The following is a 22,401-nucleotide window of genomic DNA, read 5'->3' on the forward strand; positions in this document are numbered from 1 at the left end:
TATCTTACCAGTCAGCCTGGCAATTATGCTTCCAGGAACCTGTTCTATAGCAATGCAGCACTGAGATGCGTGTGTCACACTGTTCATGGAAGCACTGCTTGGAAACGGGAAAAACTGAAAATAGCCTGCAGGTAATCAGTGCAGGAATGCCTGCACCAATGTTGGTACATTTATGTTGTGGAATATGATAGAAGTGAAAACCATGGGTGGCATGACCCAATTCACGTTCAAAACCAAAAGAAAGCAGGCCTAGGTCCAGATACAACTGACTCTTGAACAACTCGAGTTTGAATTACTAGGGTCCACTTACAGGTGGATATTTTTCAGTAGTAACTACTACAGTACTACATAGTCTGTGGTTGGTTGAATTATACTCAGATTAATCACCTTCCACCCCGCCCTCCCACATTTTTAAGGGTCAACTGTAAATGCTTAAAGAAGCCTCAAGGAGAACACACAACAATGATTTTAAAAGTTACCCAGCAGAGGGAGAAAAGGGTGAAAGGGTGGTAAGGGGCCTTTCATATTTTATTCGATGTGCGGATTTACCCTGCATAAATATTTTACGTGCATGTATCTGTGTATTAGGACATGTGAAAACAAACATTAAGCAGAGAAAATAATGAAACATTTAAAACTGTGAAAAATAGTAAGTAACATTTCCAAATACACGGTACCGGATGTACTACTATGTACTTAAATGACGATAAAACATTTTTAATTTAAAAAAATGATACAAGAAATAGGGCATAGGCACCTAAGAACTTAATCTAATAAACCGAGTAGCATATTAGCTCTAAATTTTCTGAAGACAATGCAAAAGGGAAGGTAGATGGTTATCTAATTTTTGTTATCTGGTAACTCATTTTTGAGCCAGACCACCCTCTGGGTATACATAAATTCTTCAGGTTCCTTCTCAGTGAAAAATCCCACCCAGGAAACTAACCTGTTTGCATTTGGATGCTTTTATTTGCAAACTTTAGTAAATGAAACTACATAATGGCAAAATCATGATTAGCAGAAATATATCTGAAGTTCAGTGGAAATGAGAGTCACAAAGAGCAGATGCATAGTAAGAAATCATGCCAGGGAAAAATCAATCCTTTTTACACACACACACACACACACACACACACACACACACACGCACTCCACAAGCAATGGAGAAGTAGGGCCAACATGGAAGGATCAGCTGACCACAACCCAGGGGTGTTGCAGGGCTGCGACCTTTTGCCTGGTAAAGGCCAACTGGGGCAGCACAAAGCCGGAAGAGAATATATCAGGGGAAAATCTATATCTACAAGCAAGCTGGGCTCCGTGATGCAGACTCACTTCGCCTCCTGGGCTGATCCTCATCACATTAGGATGGTCTGAGACAATCCTGGCAGCCTCACCAATTGAGACGTGGCAGCCTTCCTGCTCAGAGAGCCCCTACTTGTCACTCTGATTCAAGACTTTCACTCTGAAACAGCTCCATCTCCTTCCTCGATAAATTGAGCAAATAGCCCAAAGGCATCATTTTCAATCCTCAGGTTCCAGTATCACACACTGTAAATTCCATTTCCACACCTTAAATGGGAAAACTTAAGTTCAAGGATTAGAAATATAAGATATGGGCTCAGACCAGCAATTTGTTTTAACATGATTTCCCAACAAAGGTCACGTCTACCTCTTCTCTTACCTGCAGCTCAAAGTTGGCTTGATCCAGAAATTTTTTGTTCAGCATATCTGCATACTGATTAATCGCTCGCAGAAAGACTCTGAAAGATCAAGAGAAAATTACATAATTACACACTTCTGCTCTGGCACCTTTGGAGGTTTGGCATTTCAATTAGCTACAATCCAAGACTGTCTGGCACGGGAACTCTCTAAGTCCTGTGAAAAGCTGCGAGGTTTTGCCAGTGAAAAGCCCGGAGAATTATATGCAGATGTTCTCCAAATTAATCAAGGAAACATGCAGAATAAAAGAAACAGGCCAAAATAACAGTGTGAAAGTAACATATGAAAAATATCACTAAAAACCCTAATTTTTTTAAAAAAGAAAAGGTGCAAATTAAATACTTTTCTCAAGTCACAATGTATTAGTGTTATAAAATTGGTCTTTGCTTAGCTGGCTTTTTAAAGTGAAGCATTTGAAACCACTATTACACACTGTCAGGCTTGGAATGGTTTGGCATGTCGACTGGAAAAAAATGCACAACCTAAAAGGTGAGAATTATGTTTTATTCGGCGGACAAAACTGAGGACTTAAGCCTAGGACACAGCATCTCAGATCGCTCTGAGGGACGGCTCCAAAGAGGTAAGGGTGGGGCCAGGATCCACAGAAGTTTTTGCAACAAAGACCAGGTAGTCAGAACTTCAAAAGATTACTAAGAAATGGACAAATTCTTGGAAAGGTACAACTGTCCAAAACGGAACCAGGAAGAATTAGAAAATATAAACAGACCAATCACAAGTAATGAAATTGAAACTGTGATTAAAAATCTTCCAACCAATAAAAGTCCAGGATCAGTTGGCTTCACAGGTGAATTCTATCAAACATTTAGAGAAGAGCTAACACTTATCCTTCTCAAACTCTTCCAAAAAATTGCAGAGGGAGGAACACTCCCAAACTCATTCTATGAGGTCACCATCACCCTGATACCAAAACTAGACAAAGATATTACAAAAAAAGAAAAGTACAGACCAATATCACTAATGAAGATAGACGCAAAAATCCTCAACAAAACTCTAGCAAACAAAATCCAATAACACATTAAAAGGATCATACACCATGATCAAGTGGGATTTATCCCAGGGATGCAAGGATTCTTCAATATATGCAAATCAATCAATGTGATATACCATATTAACAAATTAAAGAATAAAAACCATATGATCATCTCAATAGATGCAGAAAAAGCTTTTGACAAAATTCAACACCCATTTATAATAAAAAAAACTCTCCAGAAAGTGGGCATAGAGGAAACCTATCTCAACATAATAAAGGCCATATATGATAAACCCACAGCAAACATCATTCTCAATGGTGAAAAAGTGAAAGCATTTCTTCTAAGATCAGGAACAAGACAAAGGCGTCCACTCTTGTCACTATTATTCAACATAGTTTTGGAAGTCCTAGCCACAGCAATCAGAGAAGAAAAAGAAATAAAAGGAATACAGATTGGAAAAGAAGTAGCAAAACTGTCACTGTTTGCAGATGACATGATTCTATAACATAGAAAATCCTAAAGATGCCGCCAGAAAACTACTAGAGCTAATCAAGGAATGTGGTAAAGTTGCAGGATACAAAACTAATGCACAGAAATCTCTTGCATTTCTATACACTAACAATGAAAGATCAGAAAGAGAAATTAAGGAAACAACCCCATTTACCACTGTAACAAAAAGAATACCTAGGAATAAACCTACCTAAGGAGGCAAAAGACCTGTACTCTGAATACTATAAAACACTGATGAAAGAACTCAAAGATAACATAAATAGATGGAGAGATATACCATGTTCTTGGATTGGAAGAATCAATATTGTGAAAATGACTATACTACACAAAGCAATCTACAGATTTAATGCAATCCCTGCCAAACTACCAATGGCATTTTCCACAGAATTACAACAAAAAATTTTGCAATTTGTATGGAAACACAAAAGACCCGAATAGCCAAAGCAATCTTGAGAAAGGAAAACAGAGCTGGAAGAATCAGGTTCCCTGACTTCAGACTATACTACAAAGCTAGAATAATCAAGACAGTATGGTGCTGGCACAAAAACAGAAATATAGATCAATGGTACAGGATAGAAAGCCCAGAGATAAACCCACGCACCTGTGGTCACCTTATCTTTGACAAAGGAGGCAAGAATATACCATGGAGGAAAGACAGCCTCTTCAATAAGTGGTGCTGGGAAAACTGGACAGCTACATGTAAAAGAATGAAATTACAACACTCCCTAACACCATACACAAAAATAAAATGGATTAAAGACATAAATGTAAGACCGGACACTATAAAACTCTTAGAGGAAAACATAGGAAAAACACTCTTTGACATAAATCACAGCAAGATCTTTTTTGAGCCACCTCTCAGAGTAATGAAAATAAAAACAAAAATAAACAAATGGAGATTGATCCTTTGTCAGCTGCTTCATTTGCAAATATTTTCTCCCGTTCTGAGGGCTGTCTTTTAGTCTTGTTTACATTTTCCTTTGCTGTGCAAAAGCTTTTAAGTTTCACTAGGTCCCATTTGTTTATTTTTGTTTTTATTTCCATTTCTCTAGGAGGGGGGTCAAAAAGGATCTTGCTAAAGCAGAAACTAACACACCACTGTAAATCAATTATACTCCAATAAAGATGTTAAAAAAAATAAACAAATGGGACCTAATGAAACTTAAAAACTTTTGCACAGAAAAGGAAACCATAAACAAGACTAAGAGACAGCTCTCAGAATGGGACAAAATATTTGCAAATGAAGTAAGTGACAAAGGAAATACTCTCCAAAATATACAAGCAGCTCAATATCAATAAAACAAACAACCCAATCAAAGAGTGGGTGGAAGACCTAAATAGACATTTCTCCAAAGAAGACAGGTGGCCAAGAGGCACATGAAAAGATACTCAACATCACTAATTATTAGAGAAATGCAAGTCAAAACTACAATGAGGTATCACCTCACACCAGTCAGAATGGCCATCATCAAAAAATCTACAAACAATAAATACTGGAGAGGGTGTGAAGAAAAGGGAAGAACCCTCTTGCACTGTTGGTGGGAATGTAAATTGATACAGCCACTATGGAAAACAATATGGAGGTTCCTTAAAAAACTAAAAATAGAACTACCATATGACCCAGCAATCCCACTACTGGGCATATACCCTGAGAAAACCATAATTCAAAAAGAGTCATGTACCACAATGTTCATTGCAGCACTATTTACAATAGCCAGGACATGGAATCAACCTAAGTGTCCATTGACAGTTGAATGGATAAAGAAGATGTGGCACATATATACAATGGAATATTACTCAGCCATAAAAAGAAAGCAAATTGAGTTATTTGTAGTGAGGTGGATGGACTTAGAGTCTGTCATACAGAGTGAAGTAAGTCAGAAAGAGAAAAACAAATACCGTATGCTAACACATATTTATGGACTCTAAAAAAAAAAATGGTTCTGAACCTAGGGGCAGGACAGGAATCAAGACGCAGACGTAGAGAATGGACTTGAGGACACAGGGAGGGGGAAGGGTAAGCTGTGACAAAGTGAGAGAATAGCATTGACATATATACACTACCAAACGTAAAATAGATAGCTAGTGGGAAGCAGCTGCATAGCACAGGGAGATCAGCTTGGTTCTTTGTGACCACCTAGAGGGGTAGGATAGGGAGGGTGGGAGGGAGACGTAAGAGGGAGGGGATATGGGGATATATGTATACATATAGCTGATTCACTTTGTTATACAGCAGAAACTAACACAACATTGTAAAGCAATTATACTCCAATAAAGATGTTAAATAAAAAAAAATCTACAAACAATAAATGCTGGAGAGGGTGTGGAGAAAAGGGAACCCTCTTACATTGTTGGTGGGAATGTAAATTGATACAGCCACTATGGAGAACAGTATGGAGGTTCCTTACAAAACTAAAAAGAGAACTACCATATGACCCAGCAATCCCACTACTGGGCATATACCCTGAGAAAACCCTAATTCAAAAAGACACATGTACCCCAGTGTTCATTGCAGCACTATTTACAATAGTCAGGACATGGAAACAACCTAAATGTCCATCGACAGATGAATGGATAAAGAAGATGTGGTACATATACACAATGGAATATTACTCAGACATAAAAAGGAATGAAATTGGGTCATTTGTAGAGATGTGGACGGACCTAGAGTCTGTGATACAGAGTGAAGTAAGTCAGAAAGAGAAAAAAAAATATCGTATACTAACGCATATATGTGGAATATAGAAAAATGGTACAGATGAACCTATTTGCAGGGCAGGAATAGAGGTGCAGATCTAGAGAACGGACATGTGGACACGGAGGGGAAGGGCAGGGTGGGATGAATTGGGAGATTAAGATTGACATATATACATGACCACGTGTAAAATAAATAGCTAGTGGGAACCTGCTGTATAGCACGGGGAGCTCAGCTCGGTGCTCTGTGATGACCTAGATGGGTGGGATGGAGGAGGCGGTGGGAGGGAGGTCCAAGAGGGAGAGGATATATGTATATACATACAGCTGATTCACTTCATTGTACAACAGAAACTAACACAACACTGTAAAGCAACTATATTCCAGTAAAAAAAAAAAAGAAAGAAAGAAAGAAAAAGAAAATCAGATATCTCAAGTTAAGGAATTTAGTGTTTTTCATATATGGGAAGATATAAGAGTCTGGGCTCACTGAAATCATTCCTTTGATATGCACCTCAGCTATCTGAGGCCAGTATCCTGTGCTTTCTCATCCTGAGTTCACTCAGGGCTCACCACAGGGGTGGCTATAATGTCATGGCTTGATGGCTGCAATATCCTTTGTTTACTGATATGGCAGGTAACATTTTTTTTTTTTATCGATAGGTGAAATATCACCAAGCTTGGACGTATGGCTTACTTCAGTATCATTTGTCCTATATGCCAAATGCTAATTTTAGTCACTGTTTACTTGTTTAAATAAAATAAAAAAGCTTTAGTAGATATGAGAGTAATTTGACAAGAGTTTTAGCAGGAATTTTAATTCATTGATTTATTGATAAGGTACCATTTTAAGAACACAGGACAAAATATCACACCCTTCCACACCTTGACCTTTCCTTTTCTGTGATGAAATATATTATACAACTCAGGGTTGTCACAAATGACTCCAGAGTACTAAGTGTTTCACAAGGTTGTTTGTTCAGTAGATTTGTTTTATTACTCTGGAGAGTGTTTACAACAACAGAGCTTAGTCCTGATACTTCTTTTGAAATGACCCTTCTCCCTTTGCACAAAGGCAGGACGCAAGAGGAATTAGCATTTGGTCGCAGATAATAAACTTCATTACACTTCCTCTATTTAGACAGCAGGAAGCAGCCAGAGTGTAAGAGAAATCTAGGTTACTTCCTAGGAACTGGTGCTCTCTGACAACAGGATCTCTTTAGCTATGCATGCCTGGAGAAGCTCCCCAGCCCTGACAGTCCCAGAGCCACTAAAGGCCAGTTAGCCTGGGAGGAGGGAGAGAGGGAAGGTCCACCTGGGGCTTTAAGGAGGTCTCCATCACCACCTCCCACCATCACCTCCTGTCCAACACCCGCTATCATGCAGCTTTCTCTGGCATAGCTCAAAGAAAGAGGATTTGCAGACATCATTTCATTAAGAGACCTATCAGGGATCCAGGACCAAGAGTACGACAAATGACCTGTGCCGGAGTTTGCTATCTTAGTGGCTGAAGAAAACCGTAGCCGGAGTTATCTGAATTCTTCCCCGAGGATGTTAAGACATAACCAGAAAGGAGGAATTGGTGCTGGAAGTGACTATTAATGGAGGGGCATGGGCGTGCTGGCTTGTCCACTAACCAGGAGCATGGAGTGGGCAGCAGCATATCCATCAGCCATAGGGTGGCCAGATTCTGCCACTATAGGACGCCTAGTTAAACTGGAAAAATAGATCTTCTGGCTGAATTTCATAATTTATTGAAAAAAAAGCTGAGTACAGGGCATTGAGGGCATCCTGACAAATTAATCCAGGACCAGGACAAAATCACTAGATTCAGGATATGCCTCATATATACAGGTCACCTGGCAACCCTAATCAGCCCTCCAGTCTTGGGCTGAGGTTGCCCATGTCATGTTCGGTCCTCAGAAGTACGGGATGCGTGGCTCAAGAGAAGATGCTCTACCTGGCCCACGTGACCCTTGGCAATTGTGTTCCATAGCACCTGGGGATGTGCACTGCACTGACCCCAGCAACCGGAGGAAGTCCCAGGTGTCAGTGGAGTAAAACAACTTCCTGTCATGGGGCGGAGAGGGGCTGTCATACAGCACAAAACCACTAGGCTTACGGCCAGGGACATTTTCTTTTTCCCCTTAACTTTTCCTTCTGCTTCAGAAATTGGCCGTTCACTGGCGTAGCCCAGAGTCCTTATGAGCTTTAAGGAAGCCACTCCCTCCAGCCCTCTATGACAATAACGACAAGTTCACTAGGACATGCATTATTATTATGGGCTAATTATTGTGCCTCAAGATAGCACCCAAACAGCTGCAATATGCTACTTCTAATTGAGCTCTGGAACAATTTCAGCTAGTTAAATAAAGATATTGCTCAAAATGACTTAAAAAAAACGATGCCATGCTGAAATAATATGAAGGCTGAGCAAACACTTTTTAATGAACTGACAACTGAGAAGGAGCAGTGCTGAGAGAGAGTCTATACTTCACAGTCGCTATAACGGTTTTCAAAAGCCAGGACAGAAAACCAAATAACACAGAATACAAGTTGTAGGGGAAAAACTAAAGGGATGATCAAATAAAAACCATCATCAATGCTGCAACAGAGGTGAGCCACTCAGGCTACAGGTATCAAGGGCCACCTCACTTCTGCAGAACCATCCAGGACACACGTACATTCCATCCTACCTTTCACACTTGATGGGATTAAAATCTTAGCAATGTTCCAAGTCCACCTGAACACAAATCAATTAACTAGGCAAAAAGAAACATAAACAGAGGCTAACTTTTAGGTAGGAATATTTAATATCTGCTGTAATTCATGAGTTATTTCTAATAACTATCAAACTGAGGGAAATAAGTATGAAAGTCACATTAGAAACTTTTGCGTAACAACCTGCTTTCAGTCAAAGATTATGGAAAGCATCAGAGCTAAGCCAAGCGATTGGACAGCAGGATGCCTTACTAGTCTGAAATGAAGGGTTTCAGCCCAGCTCAGCAGAGGGGAAGAGCAAGTCTTTTCTGTCGGGGAGCAATGAGAGGGAGGATGGGGTGCAAGTGGGCTCTGCTCTGCGTCCCTGGCGACCCTGTCCACGCTGGGCACCGCTGGAGTTGCACTCAAGGACAGAGAAGCCCTCCAGACTGTTCCCAAATGGTCCTGTTTATTCACCCACGTGTCTGCAATGCCAAATTGGCATCTGGCACATCACATATGTTCACTACGTATTAGCCACAGGAAAGAATGAATGGATGAATATGGATGGATGGATGGATGGATGGATGGACGGATGGACGGATGGATGGACGGATGGATGGATGAGCTGGCCCAGAAGATCAGGCCCTGACCCACATCAGAGGGCTCAGGGAGGCTAGAATATTTGGTAGCCCCCGGCTCTCCCTGGAGTCCTTGCATTCCGAGTAGATTTTCCACTGTGGGGTTCAGCTCTTTAGAGGTTCTTGATAACCAAATTTCTCTTTAGGCATTTGGCATTTATGGCTGGGCATTGCTCCCCTCCACTTCTGGAGCTAGTTCCTTAATGGAGGGAAGCTCGTCTTTTACACATCAGGATCCCCCAAAGCACATCTTACCACTGTGCGTATTTAGAAATGTTCTGATCTAACGGAGCATCAGTTTATAACTGCACTAACAGATGTCTCAGAGCCAGTGGTATGTCCAGGAACTCCTACCACGCAAACAAACACCCATACACACACACACACACTCAGCGCCTGCTCGAGAGGGGAGGGGGAATCCACCCTCTGGCAATCTGCATTGGTCTTTATTCTCTCCATCCAACATTACTGTACATAAACGTCAGGACCCGGTGAATAGAGGTCATGCCTACTGTTCATAACGTTCCCAGCTCCCAGGAACACGAGAACGAGATGCTTGCAGGGAGGGGACAGAGAACATGGCGGGTGGAAGGCAGGGAGCAGTTCAGACAGGTGTTGCTTTGACTCTGCCAGAAAAGAGAGGGAGTGGAAGAGATGTGAACCAAGCAAGTCATGTCTCATTCTGAGCCACGAGAATGAAGTAATTTCTAAAAAACGAAGCTAATGGTGTGAGAACTAAATGCTTTCATGGATGCTGTCCCACACGGTCAAAATGATTAAGAAAAAGGGCAAGCCAATATTTCACAGAGCTCTTTTCAATCATTTTTAATCTATGAAAGGATTTATTTATAATCTAAAAATTTTAAAGGTAAAACCAAACACACAAAATAAATAATGTAGAGAGAGCCACAGGCAAATCCCCCAAAGATTCAGAAGCCCTAAGGTCTGGATGTACTGTCTGTAGACATTCAAATTATTCAAGACAAATGGCTGCACCTTTTCTTGTTAATGGCTCCATGGAAAGAACTCCATCTCACTCTGCTTGGTAACTGACACCTTCCTGTCTCCAGAGAGTCAAGGTCACCACCTTTACCCCTCTCGTCACAACGCTACCCATTTTAAATAATCTGGGGGCCTGGTGACACAGACATCATTCATTCCCAAAGCTCATACAATTAAAAACAAACAAACAAAAAAGCCCAGGAAGTTTTCCTTGACTTCCTTCGCTTCTGCATGGACATTTACCTACAGTGAGCTGCCACTGGAAACAAAATGCTGTGCTATAATTCCTGATGGTGTCAAATACGAGTTTAATTGTCTACACACACAGACACATCCAATTACAGTTTTAATCTAATTATTTCTATCAACTATTATCTATCTATCTATCTACCTATCTATCCATCCATCCATCTACCTACCCATCCATCTATCCATCCATCCATCTATCTATCCATCTATCTTCTATCTACCTACCTACCTATCCATCTACCTATCCATCTATCTATCATCTATCTATCTATCTATCTACCCATCCATATCTCTCTCTCTTTACATCCATGTAAACATTTGGCTAGAAGACCTTCAAAAGGTGCCCAAGTTTTTGAGATTCTCCTTTTTTCAACCAACACATAAAGGTACTAAACTATGGGGCCTCTAAACTATCTTGAACTTTAAATCTCAGGTTGTTTGTTTTTTCTTTACCTTTGAGGTTAAAGGTAAGGAAGATGTACTGCCACATAATTCAAAGTCATTTGAACACTATGATGTCGGCTGACGCTTTACAAACTGGTAAGTAGCATTTGGTAAAAAGGGGACACAAGCCCCATGACTCGACTTTTGCATGTGTTCGGGAGAAGGCTGGGTGAGGAGGGGCAAGGCTCTGAGTAGGAGGCAGCTGCCGGTTTCCAAGTCTCCCAACCACAGGCGTTTTCCAGAAGCCATCCCCGGGCCTTGCCTCTCACCCACATTCCCACTGTATCCCTGCACAAAAGGGCCAAGGCTGCCTTGTGAGCTCCAGCACGGGACCGTCCCCCAAAGCTACCTATTGGAAAGCAGTGTGTGCTGAGCAACCAAAGTAGCACAGTCCTAAATAATTATGTGTTAACTGAGAAGAAGGGAACTTAGAAAGCGGAACATAATCAGAAACCAATTTAACTACTAGAAGCTCCTGGCACAATTACAGCCCCTAAAATGACTTTATTATGACAGGGCCACAGGCATTTCTGTATCTCTGTTACCCAGTGTTCACTGCCAATGAAACTGGAAGATGAGAGGCCTTATTACTACAGAGAGAAATACATCTATCGAGAGATGCCCTGAGCTTCCAGTGCAAGGCAAAGCCCCATTTCTCAAATGGTGAAGCTGTGGGGCTTCTCTGATTCCTTCTCTAAACTTACTTTAAGCTATATAATTAGATTGTACAGTTCAATATGAGGGCATTTAAATACCTCTGGCATTCACATAAGAGCCGCTCTGGGGGAAAAAAAAATCTGCATCTTTTAACAAAATGTTTTGCCCAAAGTGGTTAGAAAAAAAGGCAACAAATGTAAAGCGACGCATCCTATCCCTGCAGAACAATAAGTCAAGGAATCATAGCTGGAAATTTGCCTGAAAATGATTTCCGCATCGTTCAGGAATGCTGGGAAGGAGAGGCAACTTCAGGTGAGGTGATGAAAGTGGTGCAGAGGCTGCCACTTCAATTCCAAGGGACGGACGCTTTCCTCCAGCTGATAGGTCTCCCGGCACCTCCCACAAGCAGCACGGCATCAAGTCAGTGTCTGAACAGCATCAGCCACTTCCCCTGGTGGGATCTTGGGTGAGGAACGAAGACCACATGAACACAGAGAAGTGACTTCTAGGAAAGACCCTGGTGTGTCTCGAGGTGAAGTGATGCACACAGAAGGTGGGGGGCTTTGGTGGGACTCGCCTCCAGTCTTTGCAACTTGGGAAACAGTGGGAAGACCAGTGTCATGAGAACTTTCTGGGAATGAGGCTGGAAGAGTTGGCTGGGGCCGTGAGAGGTTGGAGACAGCAAGGTGCAGAATCTGTACCTCTGACGGTAGGCAATGGGGGCCCTGAAGACTTTAAAGCAGGGAAGAGGCCAGAAAGGCAAAAGGGTCAGCCGCCCTTGTTTCCTGAATGCATGAGATTTCCTCATTTCTTTTTCAAATCAATAAGCCTTCGACATCCATCAGACTCCTAACTAAAATGCAAATCGCTCTGAACCTTTCTGCTGGCCAGCTCTGGGAGAAGTGGGCTCAGTCCATGAGGCCCAGCAATACAGAGAATTCCCAGGGAGGGTCTGCTCCAGACTAAGAAGGTCTCATTGCTGCTGGGGGTCCTCCTGGAGCAGACATCTGTGGGCCCTGGTCTGCAGGTCCGTCTCACGCTCAACACACTGGTACTCTGGATGCATGGTCTGTCTCCCGTCTCAGGTTCCGGCCAAAACAGTGCGTGTTGCGCAGGAACCATTGTGGGCTGAAGGCGAGACACCCTGGAAGTGGCGGGACCGACCACCGCTCTCTGCCTCTGCCACTTGACCACCCCCCTAACTTTCTGCGGCTTTGCTGGTGAGCATCTTCTGAGCACCTTGTATGTTCCAGGCAGTGTTGTTACTTCACAGACATCACTGTGTGCGATGCTCACAAGTCTTGGGGGGTATGAATTACCTAATATTTTACAAATAAGGAAACGAAAGCTCAGAGGGGCAAAAGTCCATGTTCCTTACAGTAGGCTTAGATCAAGGTGACAACGGGTCACAATTATGCCACCTTCCTTAGGAGCGTCAATCAGTGAGGTCAGCATGATACAAGTATAACCCTGCAACTGTGTTCCTTTTACACTGTATCGAGGAAAATTTCCAACATACGCAAAAGTAGACAGCAAAAGAGACCCCCGTACTCCTCACTCAGCTTCGACAATTACCACCTTCTGCTCGTGCTTGCTTCCGCTGTCCCCCATCCTGCCCCCCTCCCACATTATTACTGTTGTTGTTATTTTTAAACAGACTTGATTCCTAAGGGCAGCTTTAGGTTCACAGCAAAATCGAATGCAATGTACAGAGAGTTCCCCACCCCCGCTGGCTCCTACACGGCTGACATCCTGCACCAGGACGGTACATGCGTTCTAACTGATGGACTTAACATTGACTCATCATCATCACCCAAAGTGCAGAGTGTCATTAGGGCTCACTCCTGGGGTTGTACATTCTATGGCTTTGGACAAATATACAAGAACACATTTCCACCATGACAGTATCATACAGAATAGTTTCACGGTGCTAAAAACCCTCTGTGCTCTGCCTTTCCATCGTCCCCCTCCCACTGCGCCCCTGGGAGCCACTGATCTTTACTGTCTCCATAGATCTGGTTTTTCCAGGATGTCATTTTGTTGAATCCCACAGTGTGTAGCCTTTTCATAGTGGCCCCTATTATTTTTAGAATGTTGTCTAATTTTTCCCAGGTTTAAGACCCTTAACATTTAAGGCACTTTACAGCAAAGACTTGAAACACATTCTCTTGTCAAACTCTTTTCTAACTCATCTGGGCAGCAAGTGCCCGCCGTACACAGAGTTCATGGGTCATCGCGGCCTCAAAGCACATCCTGCACCATAGCCCGGGCTAACGCTCAGCAAGAACCTCTGCCCCTGATGGGCCGGATGGTTTAGGGTGGGTCGCTCTATGGAAAATGGGTTATTAGCACGGACCTCACCAGCCTTTTCTGACGTCTCCATGTCTGTGATGTGGCAGTTGTCCCATGAACGGCATCAATTACTGTTACGACTAATACACACCCACCCCTGGTTTCTTCCCATGCTGCCTGCAGCTCTCTCTCCCATCCTTCAAAGCAAGGCTCCCCACAGCCTAATTTTGTAAATAAAGTTTTTTGATTTCTTTTTTTAATAAAGGTTTTAAAAAAAATTGTGGTAAAGTACATGTAACACAAAATCGACTATCTTAACCATTTTTAGATGTACGCACGTTTCGGTGGCATTAAATACGTTCACATTGTTGTGCAACCATCACCACCATCCATTTCCAGAGCTCGTTTCATAAAACAGAAACTCTGTCCTGATTAAACAGTAACTCTCTACTCTCTCCAGCCCCTGGCCCCTGGCAACCACCCTTCTCCTTTCTGTCTCTAGGATTTTGATTACTCTAGGGACCTCACAGAAGTGGAATCCTACAATGTCTGTCATTTCGTGTCTGGCTTACTTCACTCAGCATAATGTCCTCAAGGTTCATCCAGGTCGTAGCATGTGTCAGAACGTCCTTCCTATTAAAGGCTGAATAATATTCTATTGTATGGATAACGCCACATTTTATTTATCCACTCATCCATGGATGGGCACTTGGGTTGCTTCCACCTTTTGGCTACAGTGAAGAATGCTGCTGTAAACATGGGTGAACAAATATCTCTTCAAGTCCCTGCTTTCAATTCTTTTGGTTCTATACCCAGAAGTGGAATTGCTAGGTCAGGTGGTAATTCTATGTTTAGTTTTCTGAGGAACCTCCATACTGTTTTCCACAGCGGTCGTACCATTTTACATTTTGGCCAACAGTTCAAGGTTCCAATTCCTCCACATCTTTGCCAACGCTTGCATTTTTTTGTTTTGGGTTTTATGTTTTTGCTTTTGTTTTTGGATAGTAGCCATTCTAATGGGTGTGAGGTGGTATAAATGAAGTTTTCTTAGAACACAACCACGTTCTTTCATTCAGGGATTTTCTATGGCTGTCTTCCCACGACAAAGGCAGTGTTGAACAGTGATGCCTGCAAAGGTACCTGGCCCTTAACAGAAAGTTTTGCCGACCTCTGCAAAGCTGTGCTTAAGTTCTGATCTGTCCTCTACACAGATTTTTTGGAGAGTTCTTCACCTATTTCAGGAGGGAGCCAGGGTTCTCATCTGTTTCTTGTTGATCAAACAGATGTTAAAAAGCCCCCTCCAAAGCTTAGAGAAAGCAGCTTCCCTCTTTGAGCCTGGAAGTGGTGTTACCAAGAGTTGGGAGAGGGACCTCCCTGGTGGTCCAGTGGTTAAGACTCCGTGCTTCCACTGCAGGGGGTGAGGGTTCGATCCCTTGTTGGGGAAGATCCCACATGCCGTGAGGTATGGCCAAAAAAAAAAAAAAAAGAGTTGGGAGAAAAACGATTTGGAAACCAAAGTCGGCAGGTTCCCTCCATTTGCACCTCCAGGGCACCAAGCATGTCTTAACTAACGGTTTTATTTCAGGATCAAGTTTTTTACATGTATAAAGCCACCCTCTCCCTCTACTCTCTAGTACCTCCTTCTTCTACTTTCCTCTCCATCCCCAATCCTGCCTGCCTCACCTATTTCAACATCACACAACATCACAAAATAAGTGTTGGCTGATTTAGGGACATCCTGAGTAAAGGAGGAAAATCCCCAAGACAGACACATCAGGAAGGCCCAACAGCAAATGCTAAGAAGTGAGATGTCTCCATTGATGGAGGGGCCATGCAAGGGACAGGCATATCCCCATTCTAGAATCAGCCATGGCGAATAAGCGAGGGTCCTGGCTGACCCCAGAGACCCCTGCCACCAGCACCCCAGCATCCATCTGGCAAGCCTCCTCCCTCCTCTCCCAGGGTCCTCCTGTTGTTCCCGTGATTATAACTAGAGGCGGCAGGACAGCCATGGTGGATCTGCCCAAGGACAGCCACGGGTGGGTAGGCTAGGGGGCAGAGGAAGCGGGAGGGAGGCGTGACCACTGACCCATCCCTTGGCCATAAGCCCCAACTGCCCTGGAAGACGTGCTTTCCAGGGTGTAAGAGCGTGTGTATCTGTCACCAAAGTATTTTCTGAGTTCCAGATATGTGGGAGTAGGGGGTGGCGGTAGAAATGAGGACTCAAGAGTTGCTTTTTAGTGATGAAACATTTTGGAAATAAATAGTGGTGACGGTTGCACAGCAAGGTGGATGGAATGAATGCCACTGAACTGTACCCATATATACGGTTAAAATGGCAAATTTTATGTTATATATATTTTACCCCAATAAAAAAAAAAAGAAAGAAAAAGAAAAACATGAGAAGGGAAGAGAACAGGGTATTTCCAGAAACCGCAGCGGGGGGATCCTGATTTTTCTGTTCATAACCCCACCATCAGTATGATGCAGTGCCATGATTTAAAAACAAACAAAAATAAACCAGCAAATGAAGAAAAACCAACTTGGGAATAAGAACTTCTGAATTTTCCTCCCCAAAGAACCAGGTTGTTCAGATTTATTTTGGGAGGAGGCAGGGCATTAAAAAAAAAGTGTGAATATAAATAAATAGAAACCTGATGATGACAACAAGCATCCACCCAGAGGCCTTTAAGATCCTAGTACGTCATTTCTCACTTAACCTGACACATGACAGAGGTCACCTAACACGGCATGTCTCAAATCTACTGCAAGTCCATTGACACTTTATTCCCTATAGCACTCAGCAGTGTATCTTGTATAAAATACAGTACAATTGAATCCGCTTAGTAAGCCCAGGAACACATGAAGTCAGAGGTCAGAGGCTCTGAGCCAACTGCAGGGCCCAGGGCAAAAAATCTTAAGAGAAACTAGCATAGTTACACAAAGGGGATGATTCTTTCCAGCTATTTCACACTCGGAATATACTAGCTATGCCCAGAATCTATCCTGGTTCATTTTCACGACTTGCTAATGGGCACTGTCATCATTTAGCAAACGAATGTAATTTGCTTTAGGTTCGTTTGCCAAAGGCTAACAACTGGGACAAGGTTTTCTGCCCATTCAGGGGGCTGGGTGCTTGCACGTGTGCATGGAGCGGGCACCTGGCAGCTGGCGGTGTTTCCACATTTCCCCTCCTCACTGGTGTTCGGCTACTTCTACTCACTACTCGTTTAGCTTCTCTCCCACTAGGCTGGTGGGCCTCTCTGTGGTGGGGGGTACCCCTCCGAGAGCTCTGTGCCTAAATCACGTCCCATCCCTCAGGCTGTGCAACCTTGGGCAAGTGAACGAACACCTCTGAACTCCAGTTTTCCTTATCGAGGTCTGGGAGTGGGGGAGATAGAGGGGTCAGTGTTTGCAAAGGGCTTGGGTTATTCTAGCTGCTCAGTAATCGGCCGGTGCTATCAGGAGTGTGATAAAGACACAAAAAATGAAGACCTCTGTCCTCTTCTTTGTTATTTGTTTCCAAAGAGGCCTCTGAAGGAGCTCTTCAGCTTGTCGTGAGCAAAGGAGACTTTACGAGATCAGTGTTCATGAAAGCTCAGCTGTTGTTGAAGCTCTTAGAGAAGAAGAATGTCTTGTAACTTCAGGTCTTTGATTTTATTGGGGCTTAGAATTCTTATCACTCAATGGTTGAGTGTATGGAACTTTCTTCCACTATCTTTGTCCGTGGAGAGCAGCTCAGATAGTGCCAAAGACTTTCATGGAAAGGGTAACTTCTCAAGACGGAAAAGGGTGGCCTGGTGAGGCTCACGCTCGGGTTTTGAGACGAACGGTGCTGCAGAGACAGGTCCCAGCCCAGGGCCGCAGCTCATCCCCAGCTCCTGGCCGGACAGGCATCACGGGAAGGCCACCTGCCCTGGGCAGTGCCACCATCTTGGTAGGTTGTCTGCTGGTGTGTAACAAATTACCACAAATGTAGTGGCTTCAACAGCCATTATGTCACAGTTTCACAGGTCAGAACTCCCTGCAGGCTAAGCTGGGTCTTTGCTTGAGGTCTCAGAAGGCCTTGGTCCAGGCATTGGCCAGGGTGGGTTCTGCTATGGAGGCTCTCGACTTCCAGGCTCATCCAGGCAGAAGCCAATTCTTTGCAGTTGTAGGTCTCAGGCCCCCATTTCCTTGCTGCCAGCTGGGGTCCCCTCTCTGCTCTTAGGGGCTACCTGCATTCCCTCTCATGCGGCCATCATCACGTCGGCATCTGAGCCCTTCTGATGCTTCAAACTCTCACTTCCTTCTGCCATGAGCCAGAGAAAACACTCTCCTCTTATAGGACTCCCGGGACGACATTAGGCCCACCCAGATAATCTCTCTATCTTAAGATCCACTAATTATATCTGCAAAAATCCCTTTTTCCAGGCGATGCAACACAGTCACAGGAACGTTAATGTATCCTATTCATACTCCCATCCACGCCCCAGCAGAGGAGATTCTCCAAGGACCCTCACTGACAACTTGGAACCACAAACCTCTATGCCAAACTGCTTTTTCTGGGTCCCACTGTCATTCTTCTGCAAGCCCGAGAGGGAGAGGGAGAGGGAGAGAGAGGGGGAGAGAGAGAGAGAGAGAGAGAGAGAGGCTGCCATCATGGAATTCTCTCTTTTGTTGGCCCCCGTGCTGTTCTGAGTATCTGAGACAAGATAAAAGACTCAGCTTAGTGAAGGGGAGGTTGGTGGAAGCTAAAGCTCGAAATACCAACCTGAACCAGGTCTTGCAAGAATGAAGTGGCTCTTTCAGAAGCCGTTTGTTTGCAACCCACCGAGTGACACTTTCTATTAACAGGCATAACCTTATTCCAAGCCCAGGATGCCGTCTGATTCCAAGCTCATTTGCTCGCTGGATTCAGTGTAGCAACCCAGAACACAAGAGCTCAAGAACTGAATAATGATTTTCTTCCCCATACAGTCCATAAAAATCACCTAAGCAGCCATTCTTATTTACATAATTCCTCTGATTTATCCTAAAGAAATGAGGCTTTCTTTTTACCGAGAGTAGCATGGTCTTGCACATTAAGTACAGAACTAGAATTTCCCATGCTCGTGTTATAACCCTAAGCAAGGAAATATAAAATTGGACAGTATCATATCTCAGAGGTCAGCAAACTACAGCCCATGGGCTAAGTCCACTCCTCTGCCTGTGTGTGTAAATAAAGTTTTACTGGCACAGAGGCATGCCCATTCATTTACATGTTGCAACAGGGAAGGCAGAGCCCACAAAGCTGAAAATATGGCCTATTTTTTATTTTATTTTTATAAATTTATTTATTGTATTTTTGGCTGCGTTGGGTCTTCGTTGCTGCGTGCGGGCTTTTCTCTAGTTGCGGCGAGCCGGGGCTACTCTTCCTTGCGGTGCGTGGGCTTCTCATTGCGGTGGCTTCTCCTGCTGCGGAGCACAGGCTCTAGGCGGGTGGGCTTCAGTAGTTGTGGCTTGCGGGCTCTAGAGCGCAGGCTCAGTAGTTGTGGCGCACAGGCTTAGTTGCTCTGCGCATGTGGGACCTTCCCAGGCCAGGGCTCGAACCCATGTCTTCTGCATTGGCAGGCGGATTCTTAACCACAGTGCCACTAGGGAAGTCCTGACCTATTATTTAAACAAATGATTTTCAAGCAGAAAAGATGTAATTACCTATTCCAATCTCTAAATTCAGTTTCCACTACTTTCTCTCTGTAAACTAATTAATCCTCCCCTATTTGCTAGTTTAAATCTGTTTACTTTTTACTATTAAGACCGTTTGATCTTGTTTATTCTTTCCTGGAGAGAACAGTGAGCATCTCCACATCCTCAAACACAGCCATCAAGCAACCCTGAGCTTCCTCCTCATCAAAAGCCTCGCCACGAGATGGAAGACTGGAGTCAAGCCTTGGTTAGTGTTGCGAGGCAGGTCAGCACAGTGGTTAGAGCAGGGACTCCAATGATAAACAGCCTGAGATGAAATCTGGCTTCTACCACTGACCCACTGTACAAACTTGAGCTGGCTTCCTCCTCCATGAAATGGGTGTCAAGAGCATTCGACCTGCTAGGTGGTGAAGGTTAAATGAGCTAAAACGTGTACAGTGCCTGGAACAGTTGCTGGAACACAGTAAGTTCAAGGTGAGTGTTAGGAGGTCTGAAAATTACGCTCAAGCACTTCATCAGAGAGTGCTGGTTTAAGGGGTAAATTCTAAGTACTACTATAGACAGTTGGTCATCAACCTTTAATCAGAAAACCACATTCCAGAAGACTGCTTGGGCAAGTGCTCTGGCTAAGCTTCTTGATAGGAAGCAGAAGCGTGAGAAGAATAATTGTTAGAAATTGTTTTCTTTTGGGAAATGTGTGCCTTCTTAATGAATATAATGGTTCATAGAAGTGGGCTGTCCTAGTGGAAATCAATGTTATGCAAGGGAAGTGGATCAGCTAAAATATTTTAGGGACTGTTCGCTCCTGTGTGAATAGGGTGCTTGGTTCCAAGGAGCCCAGTGTTGACGGACGGGGCCCAGAGCTTGACCCTACGCTCTAGTGGCAAGTCACTGATCTGGAGGACTCTGGTTGCCTGATGGTGACTATAAGCTTGTATGAACCTTGCCTCCAGCAGATTTTCTCAACACCTAAACTGACCGAGAAATGGGGCATCTTGAAGTCTCAGAACAAACTGTGTGCATTGATTGTTGGTGAGAAAGCGTTTCCTAATAGACGTCTGTCTCTGTGTGGCAGACTTCAATCTGACACTTTCACTATAACTTGGTAGCAAAGTGGTGAACAGCCACCTTTCACCCATTTTCAGTAATGAACAGCTCACAGTGTCTATGAAAAAGAACCTAGAATGTGCCTTCGGTCAGCTTCCAGTAGTACTGCTCTCCCCCAAACAGAGGCATGATGGGCGCTGGACTGGACATCAGCTGTCACATCTGCAAAACGGGCTTAGAGACAATGCTGCCTGGGAGATGGCGTACATAGGGGTCCCCGATCCTGCCCTGGAACCTCAGTGGGGGCCAAACAGAGCTGTCTTCTTCAGCTGCCCCCCCTCCGAAATCAACTTTCCAGTCGTTTCTAAATTCTAATATCGACACGTTACTTTAACGAATGCCCAATTAATGGCAAGTCTGAGATGACAAGGGATGACGGTGATGTCTGCTTCATGTCTCCCAGGAGATGTGGCTGGTGCTAGGTTGTCAACTGAATTTGAGATGGGTTATTTCTGCTCAGCCCCTCTCTGTCATTTCGGGTCCAGGGGTTGAAGGCGTCAGAAGCAGATTTCATTTCCCATAAAGTCTCCTCTGAGTCAGCATCTACAACACACTTCTTGAGGGCCTGGAGAATGTCTCTGTGGACCCGCTGCTTCCTGATCCCATGACAACACACAGCTAAGCTGGGAGAGCCGAAGGACCCCGCCCACCTCAAGATTCAAGAACCAGCATCCTCCCTGAAATACTTCTTTCCACCTCTGCTGCGACCCCTCACCCTGGAGAGATGGCACAAGACTCAGATGCATGGTGGATTATTCCACAGTTGACCTTGACACCACCCATCAGTGAGAGAAACACTGGACACCGGCCGAGATGCTGAAACGCACAGTCGGAGAAAAGTCGGCTCCTGGTCATCCCATGCGAGGACAAGAGAGGCAACGTGATCAAGCAACCCTTACAAGCACCTATTGTGCCAGGACTCACCTGTACACTCATGTACGCTCAACAGTACACAGGCGGGAACCATGAAATCAGCCCTCACCCAGGTCACCCAGACAGTAGGTGCAGAGCCAGGAAGCCAAGTGACTGCCCGTCCTTCTCCCTGCCCCACGGCTCACTGGCCACACGGTGTGCAGGAAGTGGAGGCTGACGCCCAGACGCAGGCACCCACATGCAGGAAGCACCCCACAGATGTAACGGAGCTGCCTGGCCTTACCATGGAGGTACCCTTTATAGATAACTTAGATTTGGCCTTTAGAAGATACACGAGGGAAACTACAGTTTAAACAGCCTGCCTTCCTTTTCCACAACTGGCTAAAAGGAAATACACGCACTTGGCTCAAGCCCCAGAAGCATCCATGGTCGAGACGGTCCTGATGGAAGGGGACATCCCGAGAGGCTGGGGAAGGACGGCATGGAGCAAGAGGGCACGTGGGAGCAGAGCCTTCCAAATATCAAACTTGCTTGGCGGACCGGGTTGGGGGGGAAGGTCACGTCTCCAGCTTTCCCAGGAAACGTTAGTTTACACGCTGTGGGAAGCAGCAGTCACACAGCCCGGTACTGGGGGCAGCTGCTCCCACTAGGGGGCACCACGGTCAGTGGGGGGCTGGGGTAACCTCGTGGGGGTCACAGAGCTCCAGGTTATGGGGAAAGCAGGGCGGATGTCGTCATTCTCCACTTTACAAGGGAATGTGGAAAAGGCATGGGAGGGAAGGACAGGTGGAAGAGGTGAGACTTTGTACCCACGGGAAGTGGCTGAAGTCACCCCTATAAGTGCACATGTTGGG

General features: G+C 44.4%; 1 protein-coding gene across 2 annotated transcripts in view; it reads right to left on the reverse strand.

Moving 5' to 3' along the window:
- The window catches only part of DOCK1 (dedicator of cytokinesis 1), a 518,791-nt gene that overhangs the window by 116,994 nt on the left and 379,396 nt on the right, over positions 1-22,401 (reverse strand). For both annotated transcript variants that reach the window (XM_061183775.1, XM_061183829.1), the window contains exon 30: positions 1,682-1,760. In XM_061183775.1, the coding sequence (XP_061039758.1) occupies positions 1,682-1,760 (79 nt within the window). The remainder of the gene's footprint in view (positions 1-1,681; positions 1,761-22,401) is intronic.

The sequence above is a fragment of the Eubalaena glacialis genome, chromosome 1 (genome assembly GCF_028564815.1).
Source record: "Eubalaena glacialis isolate mEubGla1 chromosome 1, mEubGla1.1.hap2.+ XY, whole genome shotgun sequence".
NCBI lineage: Eukaryota > Metazoa > Chordata > Mammalia > Artiodactyla > Balaenidae > Eubalaena > Eubalaena glacialis.